At 40.9% G+C, this 9,133-nt stretch overlaps 1 protein-coding gene across 2 annotated transcripts in view; it reads left to right on the top strand.

The window, feature by feature from the left end:
* The window catches only part of cdk19 (cyclin dependent kinase 19), a 36,086-nt gene extending 27,367 nt beyond the window's left edge, over positions 1-8,719 (top strand). Inside the window, exons 12-13 of one of the 2 annotated variants that reach the window (XM_060882732.1) lie at positions 2,075-2,278; positions 3,256-8,719. In XM_060882732.1, the coding sequence (XP_060738715.1) occupies positions 2,075-2,278; positions 3,256-3,381 (330 nt within the window). In that variant the 3' untranslated portion in view covers positions 3,382-8,719. The remainder of the gene's footprint in view (positions 1-2,074; positions 2,279-3,255) is intronic. The other variant, XM_060882733.1, reaches the window with a different exon arrangement.
* The last annotated feature ends 414 nt before the right edge of the window (positions 8,720-9,133 follow it).

Raw genomic sequence — 9,133 nt, 5'->3', positions numbered from 1 at the left:
AACGCCGTACCAGAACTAGCGGGGGTCAAGATTTTTTTTTCTTTGAGCCCAGTGTTTTGAAGACATTTACCTCAGAAGACGTGTTGATTCGTTGCGACTCTTCTTGAGGAGAAATATGCCGTGAAGCTCTCCCACGGAGTGAGGAAGAGGTGGACAGTTGAAGTGTCCAATGGAGTTATGAGATTTGCGCTCAAGCTATTTTCAAGACTTTAGATTGGTTAATAACTTGTAAAAATAACAGACCCACGTGGGGACTGACCAATAGCATTGATATGTGAAAAAATATGAAATTGACCAAATTTGGACATACGAGGTTTCCGCCCGACAGCGACGAAATATAATAATAATAAGAAGAAATAAATAAATGAATGAATGCATACATTTAAAGTTAATATTAAAGCAAGGAAAATCTCCCTGAGATGATCTGAGGAAGAAACCTTGAGAGGAACCAGACACAGAAGTGAACCTCTTCCTCATTTGGGTGACGCTGGACAGAAAATATTGTAAATGTAAATAATGTCCTTTCTACAACAGTTTATAACACTGCAGCCGAGAGCTCCTGAGGAACTAATGGGTCATCGTTAAGACTGAGTTCACCACAAACCCAACACTAATTTACATTTACAGCATTTGACAGACTCTCTTATCCAGAGCAACATACAAAAGTGATTATCATTGGATGCATTAACTCTGGCTCACTTGGTTACAGACTTAAGATACCATGAGTCTAAAACATTGTTCGCTGTTTTTTTTTTCCCCTCCTGCCTGTTAGGTGTGGCTGAAGTATTTAACTATAACCGGGTGGACAAGCTTCGTTCAATACAACAAACTTCTTATCAGTAATCATTTCATTAACAATAAGAGCTTTAGATGCATGAGATCTTATGTTTAACAATCCTAGCTTAAAGGTGCTGGATGTGCATTCACACTATGATCTACTTTTACGCTAATAAGTTTACTAAAACAAATTTTCTGAGTGTTTATAGTTTTTTGTTCAGCTCGGGAAACAGACACAGTCTTTATATTGTGAACCCTGGGTGACGACTCAATGCAGATAGCAGATGGACTGATTAGCCTGCTCGTCTGCTCCCTGGCCTTGGCTCCGGATTTTGACCGATTAACTAGGCCTGTTCTTAAACTTGAACCTTCCCGAGTGGGATGGACACTGTTCTGTCCTAACAGGCTAGCCTTGTTCTCAAAATTGCTCCAATTACATATGAAGCCCACATTGTTTTCTGAGCACCACTTGGACACCCAGCAGTTTAGCGACCATAACCCGCTGTAAGCTACATCGCCACGCCGCATTGGAATGGGGCCAGAGCATACTACAGCATCGGACATCTCCTTCGCTAATTTACACACCTCTACAATATTACTCTTAGTAACCTCTGACTGACGAAGACGTATATCGTTAGCTTCTACGTGGAAAACTACCTTCGAGTACCTATGCTTGCTTAAGACCCTAAGATTACCTGCTATGTCTGGTGCCCTGGCTCCCGGAATACACCGAACTATACCTACTGCTGGAGCCCCTAAAGGTCTAGCTAATTTCACATGCCTTAAGATGGAGTCTCCTATAACCAGAGCTCTTTCAGGTTTCTCAGTGGGTCCTTCACTGAGGAGAGCAAACCTGTTAGACATGTGAAGCAGAGATGAGTGGTGCTCCCGTGGGCATGTCTTAGCGTTAGCTTTGGCTTTGCGTCTTTGACACAGAGTCGTCACCCATTTGCCCCGCTGTGAGAGCTCTAATGCCGGAGTTGGAGGGTTACTAACTCTGACTAAGGCATCCAGATTTGCCCCTAGAGAAACTACACTACTATCGCTATCACTAATCCTCTCTAGTGTCTGGATGCGCACCTCTAAATCTAAGATCTTGTCCGTCAGAGAGCTAACTAACTATGTAGGGATTCACTCAAAAAAAGTCATTTCAGTCGGCTAACATCAACACACTGCCCTCTGACCCATATCAATATTAATCCACATTAATAGATCCACATTAATTGCCTGTCTGTGTGATTGCAATTATCTGATCTGGGAAAGATCTTTGGTTTTCGGTTTGTGTTTATTTATGTAGAACCAGACACAACAGCACCAGCAGACACAGGCGCAGACACAAACACAGGCGCAGCAGGCTCCGTCTCAGCAGAGCTCGGCTCAGACCAACGGTACGTCTGGGGGGGCCACGGGGCCTTCCATGCAGCACACAGGACAGGAGCAGGGGCCCCCTAACAAGAAGAGCCGCACTACTGGGGCCAACGTGCTCCAGACTGACTACCAGGTGCGTGTGATTCTCACACGCACACACACACACACACACAGTTTCACACCCAATAATGTTGTGGTCCTACCCTCAGAAATGCACCACACAAATAGCAAAATTGTACCAGGAAGCGAAACTCTGGTTTTCCTTGCTAAGAAAATCAACATGGATTATTGACATCCAACCTTCCAGGACCTGGAGGTGTCCCTGCTCTTTTACAGTCAATTCAGAAAGCTGAGTTTAGACTAGAAATCATTTGCTTAAACACTGTGTAACTTCTAGCAAAATCACCAACAGTACCTGTATAATGCGTAAAAAGGAACAGAAAGCCAAAAAAGAAATATTAAAACTGTTTAAACAAATCGTACTGAGAAGTCTGTCGGTAGAAGGTCGCGTTTCTGAACGTTAGCTAGCTCGCCGAAACTTTAGCTTGTGAATAGAACTAAATACAACCTCGTGATGAACAGGAGCACATTCCTACAGCTTGAAGATCTAGAAAATATTAGCCAGCTTGTGTCTGGCCACACATTTCTGGACACAAACGACCGATCACGATCACATGCGTAATTAGAAAGCGTACCCAAGTGAGAGAATTTTATTCTCTTTGGCTAATCGCATAATGATTTTACATAATTTTACAAAACCCTTTTTTCTGTAGTAAACAGATTAGTAAATGATCTGCCAGTTGCACGTGTCCCCAACAGCTCAGTACTGGACTGACTCTGAGGTGTTACGCCATGGACTTTGCCCTGAGTTTGTGTGTTTTGAATTTAACTGATAAGCATAGCCATGTGATCTACTACAACTTGGCCCAATCTACACATCTAAATACTGCATTAGAGAGAAAGAGAGAGAGAGAGGGAGAGAGAGAGAGAGACTAGTTTTAGTTTTTATAATAGCCTTTTGCAAGCTGAATGACATTCCAATAGCTAAATACTTTTTATCCTTCTTACCCCTCGATGATTGTTAACCCTTTCATTCTCTCTTTGTTTCAGCACTCCAGCTCGCGCCTTGGTTACCAAAGCAACGTCCAAGGCACCACCCAGTCTCAAAGCACTATGGGATATTCATCCACGTCTCAGCAAAGCTCTCAGTACTCTCACCAGTCTCACCGCTACTGAGGTGCGGAAACCTTTGTCGGCTCAACACGCTAACACGTAACCGCAAACGCAGGTCCCATCGCCATTCCTTATTAACTTGTTCTAATCCTCACCTTCTTTACAGTTCTGCGCTTTTAGATTGAGATTTGTATGCTATTCTTACTATTGTTGCCAGTACCAGCAGATAAGATGTCATTTCTGGAGCAGCACCTTCAATTCTCAACTACACATCCCAGGAGCCTTGGAGCTAAGATGAACCCTGTGATGAGAAACAACACCAGCGTCCTAACCCTTGGTTAAAACCAGTACTCCAAAATGTAGTTCACATATTTACGTTCATTTATCTGGCCTTTATCCAAAGCGATTTACCACTGACGCAGGATGCAATCCAAGCATTTAGCTGAGTAGGTGAGGGTGAAGGACCTTTCTCAAGGGCCTGACTGTGGCACTCTGGCAGTCCTGGGATCTACACTGACAATCGCATGAATGTTACTTCGGAACAGCCACAATACCAGTTCAATAAACCCTACAATGTCGGGGACCCAGATCCATATCTCAGAGTTTATACAAAATTTTAGTGTCCATGCTGAAAAGTTATTTATATCTACCAGTCCTAACAAAACCCATAGTGTTGTTATGGGTCCAGTGTTGTGAATCCATATGGACCCAACTGTCAATCAATGAAGTTTTTATGCAAATCAAGTCCCTAAAATCCATTAAACCTTACTGTGTCCATTTAGCGCCAGTCATCTGAACCATGATAATTCCTTTAGAAACCTTCAAGTCTCTTTGGTCCCCACCCTGGTTTAAGCTCCCAGGCCTCTCTATCCATCCATAACCAATCCTCAGAATTCTTCCATCAAGGAAATTTTCATCAAGTCCCCAAGCCCGTGGGGTTCTATCAGGAATCAGTCCCCAAGCCCCTGGGGTTCTACCAAGTATCAGTCCCCAAGCTCTTTGGGGTCTTTGGGTTTTGATCATGAATCAGTGCCCAACCCTCTTCCAGTCTTCAGAATCCTTAATGCCATATGAGTCTACCCCTGGCTTCCATCCAGATCCAGTCCCAGATCCCTTAGTTTTCTTCAAGAACCCGTCAACAAAACCTTCAGTGTCCTTAAAATATCATTGGAAACTCTCAAAATACTTGGATCCAGTGTTGCCGAATGTCCAAGCGCCTGCAGTATTCACTAAACACCAATTCGAAACCCCACGGTCGAATTTGGAATTTTTTAACCTTTATTTTTTTATTTAGAACCTTTAGTTTCAGTCTACCAGCAGTCCTCAAGCCCTTCAGTATCTCTACTGTACCAGTCCTAAGAACTGTTACTGTTTCTGATTCTCAGAACCTTCTGTATCCATATCTAGGTATTCTGCAAAACCTTCATAGTAGAGAATAAGTCAACTGAACCTGCAGTTTCCAATCCACCGACCTACAAATCCTGCCTCGGTTCCAATCCTTAACCTTTAGTTGTCTGCCTGTAACCAGCCCTCTGGGACAGTGTGAAGGCCTAAAAAGTTTCCATACAGAATCCTCCAGAATCTAGACTCAAAAGTAGTCTCATTCTGCTCTGGTCCCATGCCCAGTTACACAACTGCAATATGGAGACTAATATAAACCAAATATCCTTTCCTTACTCTTATCTGTCTGTCTATCTGTCATTTTGCAACACTTCCTAGGTATTGTTTCTTTCCTGTCCACCCTGTGCATATATAACACCACATGCACATAAGACACCGATGAACAAAGAACTTTGCAGATAGAAGACTGGCGACTGGTCCTTATCGGAGCCATGATTCGTCTTCATGCATGTGCAGAGCGCCTTTATGACTTTTCAACTACAGACCTGAAGGCTTTGACCTTCTTGTTTTTGTCCTTTTGTAAATATTGATTTGTGATATCTGAACACCGCAGAGGAAACCCTTTACTTTTACGAGTCCTTTGTTGATACCGATTTCATTCACGAGGACGAACGACAAATTTCAACGACGGCTTGGTTTTTCCGGAAACTGAAGCAAAACGAAAGGATAAAATTTCTTTTTATTTTTCGACGAATACATTAGAGTCTTTTTTGGCCATGATATATAATCAAGTGTATCAACCCTGCGTGTAAGAGAAACTGTGCGTACGTACGAATGTTTATGTTTTTTGTTACAATGTCTGAGGCAGCTCCAGTGACTGTTACCTCCTGTTTGATATTTTATAATTTTGACTTTTTATTGTTTTTATCATTGGTTTTGAAGTTTGCTTGGATTTGTTTGTTCCTCAACACTTTGGTTGTAGACACGCATTTGAGGCAGCGCTGTAAATACAAAACAAAAAAACCCAAACAAAAAAAAACTCTCCAGGTCCTTCACGCTGGAGGAAACGGGAGCTAATTTTTTCCCTTTAATGCTATTCTAGGCTCTCTTTCCTCAGTCCGCCAAATCCTGACCTCAGCTAGGGTAAGACTAAGCATGGTCTCGAGTCGAGAAGTAACAGGCCAAACCTGATAAGTGCACTGAAAATGTTGGAAACACTGACATCTACTGGGACTTGAGAGAACTGCATGGTTCTCCAGAGCTGTCAACGCTGTGGCACTTCTGCACTCTGTACTAATGGACATCAGGGACAGCTGTGAAGTAGGCTCTGGTCCATGTAGCTGACCTGAGACCTGCTAAAGACTGAACAATAAGCATTTGATGAGCAAAAGGCACTGATCTCTTATCAGGATGTACTGACCTGAGAGGACATGCTCATTTCACCTAACATTAGTTTACAGCCTTGATATTTAAAAGAGAACTTCACCCAAATATGCTAACAATGCTAGCTTAAAGCACTTAAAGCCCAAAAAAAGAAAAAAATTCTAACCTTTATATGTTTAAAATATTGAACCACCCATAAACACAGCTTTAGATAAAAAAAAAGGTTCTTCAGTGGTTGTATAAAATACATTGGAACCCTTTCTGTTTCGTTGTGGGTTCCGACAGTGGGACAACTGAAGAACCCATGAGGGTCAAAAAACCTCTAATACCCCTTTTCCACCTTAAAGAACCAGGTGCTGGTTCAAAGTTGGTTCCACTGGAGAACCTTCTGACGTCACTGTATACGTGAAACGTTACACAGCAACGTTAGCGCAGCAGCGACAAACACAAACACAACATCAACAATGGCGGATGTTGCTTTAGTGTTAATGTTAATGCTCATGGCTTTGTGAACCTACATTAACACCCAAACTCGGCGAATCCAACGTGTACATGCAGCTCCATGTATTCTGTATAAACGGAGGTTGTTATCGAGAAAGTACATAGTGTTATTTTATCATTAACACAGAAAAAAGTTAGCCTTAGCATGTAGCTACCTACTATCATGTGTGCTGATAATTGATCATATTGCAGTAAAGTAAATGTGTATTAAACATTAGTATACTGTACTTAAGGTACATTATCAAAGGCGCTAATAGTAGCCCCGCCCACAGCCCCAACACAAGCGGTCACTTTTCCTGGTTCAGAGCCGATGCTTTGGCTGTCGAAAAAGAAAGAACTGGCTCTAAATTAGGCTCCGAACCAGCACTCAAACTGCCTCGATGGAAAAGGGGCAATAGAACAAGCTTAGAAAAACAGGTTCTAATTGGATCTTTTGGATTCATATTTAATGGTTCCCAAAAGAAGCCTCTTAGAAAAAAAAAAGGTTCCTCAGGTGGTCTTCTGTTAAGTCTTATTCGCTGTCTAAAAGGGATCAGTTTCCATTGCTGATCAGAACACTGTCTTCTAATGTTCTTTGTAGAACCTTTGTTGTTCCAACAGAAAAACGTGCTAAAGATCTCTAAATTGTTTGAGATGAAAGAACAGTGTGTAGAACAGGCATCATGATATCATCGAATGAATGATCTGGACCAATCAGAGACAAGCAGGTGTGTCAGCGAGTTCTGTGCGGAAACTCGCTCACACTACAACACGAGAACCCAAACTACCTTGGTTAATATTTATTTTTCATGTGACACACAAAGACAGTTTGACTATTACGTGTTAGCATATTTTGAGTGAAACATTTCCTTAACACTGAACTAGCTCCAGAATGGCTGTAATGTTACTTTCCTGTCAAAAGCAATTATGTTAAGCACATAACAACCCAGTGCTGAGTAACTTCGCGTAAAATCTAGACATCGGACGTTCAACCAACTCTCAGAACTTGTTTTGGCCCCGCCCCCTCAACTCTCTGGAGAGTGACAGAGTTTCGTGTTTTATAGCTTTAGCACAACACAAACAATTTACCGTTAAAAAAAAAAAAAAAAAGCTGTATCTGAATCTGATTATAAAATGTAATGCGATGATTATTTATGGCATAGGATTACTTTTGACAGGAAAATAACTTCAAATATCACATCCTAGATGCTTGAGGTGGCTTCCGCATTTCTTTTCTCTAAAAGTTGACCAGTCCAGCCCAACCCCCGACTTTCTTCTCTACAGCGCATGGTTTCTTCTCTTCCTCCTGAGACGCTCTACGGTCCCGTCACGAGTAGATCGTCAGTTTAGCGTCTCCTTCTGTAAAATTAAAGCGAGGTGATCAGTGTAGTGTCGTAGTGTCGTCCTGTCGCCATCTTTTCTCCTTGTGGGACACTAAACTTTTACGCTTTTCCTATGCAAACGAAACGCAAACGAAACAAATACAAATAAACCCTACCTGAAAAGCTTCCGCTTGTGCCGGAGCCTCAAATTCATACCACAGCAGCCAACATCACCGTATTTCTTACTATCAAACCTTTTTTTTTTCTTAAACTAAACGGGATTTGTTTATACCTGAAAATTCTGACATGAAGTCATTGAGGTTTTTTTTTAAACTGTATGCTGTATTGTTATAACCTATTAAGATCGATTGTAAAAAAAAAAAAAATGGCATGTGTATTAATTCTACACAAGCCTATTTATTATCGTTACACGTGTACATACGTATACATATATTCTATATAAAATATATCAATGTTTAGATACGTCTCAGGCCTGAAGCTGAGGACAGATGAGTCTGCTTTACTAGACCAGATCAACCTTTTCAGGTCCTTTGTACAGGTCTTTATTTTCCTTCTCTGATGTAGTTTGAAGGTATATTTCCGCTCGCCATAAGCCTTTATATATTACGGAATTGTACATAGGCACTGACTATAGTAGGCTTGGTGATTATTTATGCACTGAACTCTCCTCATTTCGCAGAAGGCACCAGTCCTCGTAGCGTCGGGGTTTTTACGAAGTTGAAGGAGCTGCGTGGGGTTTGTAGTTTTAAAGGGACTCTGTGCCTGTCAAGCTTAAAAGTGTTCACTAATAAGTTTGCGATTATTTCTTTCAGCTTAAACATTTCACCATATTGACAGTGCCTTTTTTTTTTAAACATTCAAAATACGTTCCAGTATTGTTTTTAACACGGCCTCGTTCTCAAATATCTTCGAATGTGTCGATTTATGTGAGGAAATTATTATTTAATGTCATCATTACAATAAATAGTGTTAAACCTATAAAAAAGGCAATTAAGCAGTTAAGAAAATGTTCAAGGAAAATTGTGCATGTTTTTATTGGCTGAAATTGTTTGATTCAGTGGTTTCAAAGTTTTAACTTTTATTAAAGTACAATTTCTTTTTTGCACAGGAAATTTTGTAGGACCCTTTTTTTTAATTTATATTTTTTTTAATTTTTAGCTTTGTCAAGAAAAAACTCACGTTGCTACTTTTATATTATTTAATAAGTATTTTAACATCCAAACTGTAATTTTTTAATCCTTGAAACCAAAATGGTAAAATTTTATTTA

The sequence above is a fragment of the Tachysurus vachellii genome, chromosome 12 (assembly GCF_030014155.1).
Source record: "Tachysurus vachellii isolate PV-2020 chromosome 12, HZAU_Pvac_v1, whole genome shotgun sequence".
In the NCBI taxonomy this organism is placed as follows: Eukaryota; Metazoa; Chordata; class Actinopteri; order Siluriformes; family Bagridae; genus Tachysurus; species Tachysurus vachellii.
This window is presented reverse-complemented; position numbering and strand designations above follow the sequence as displayed.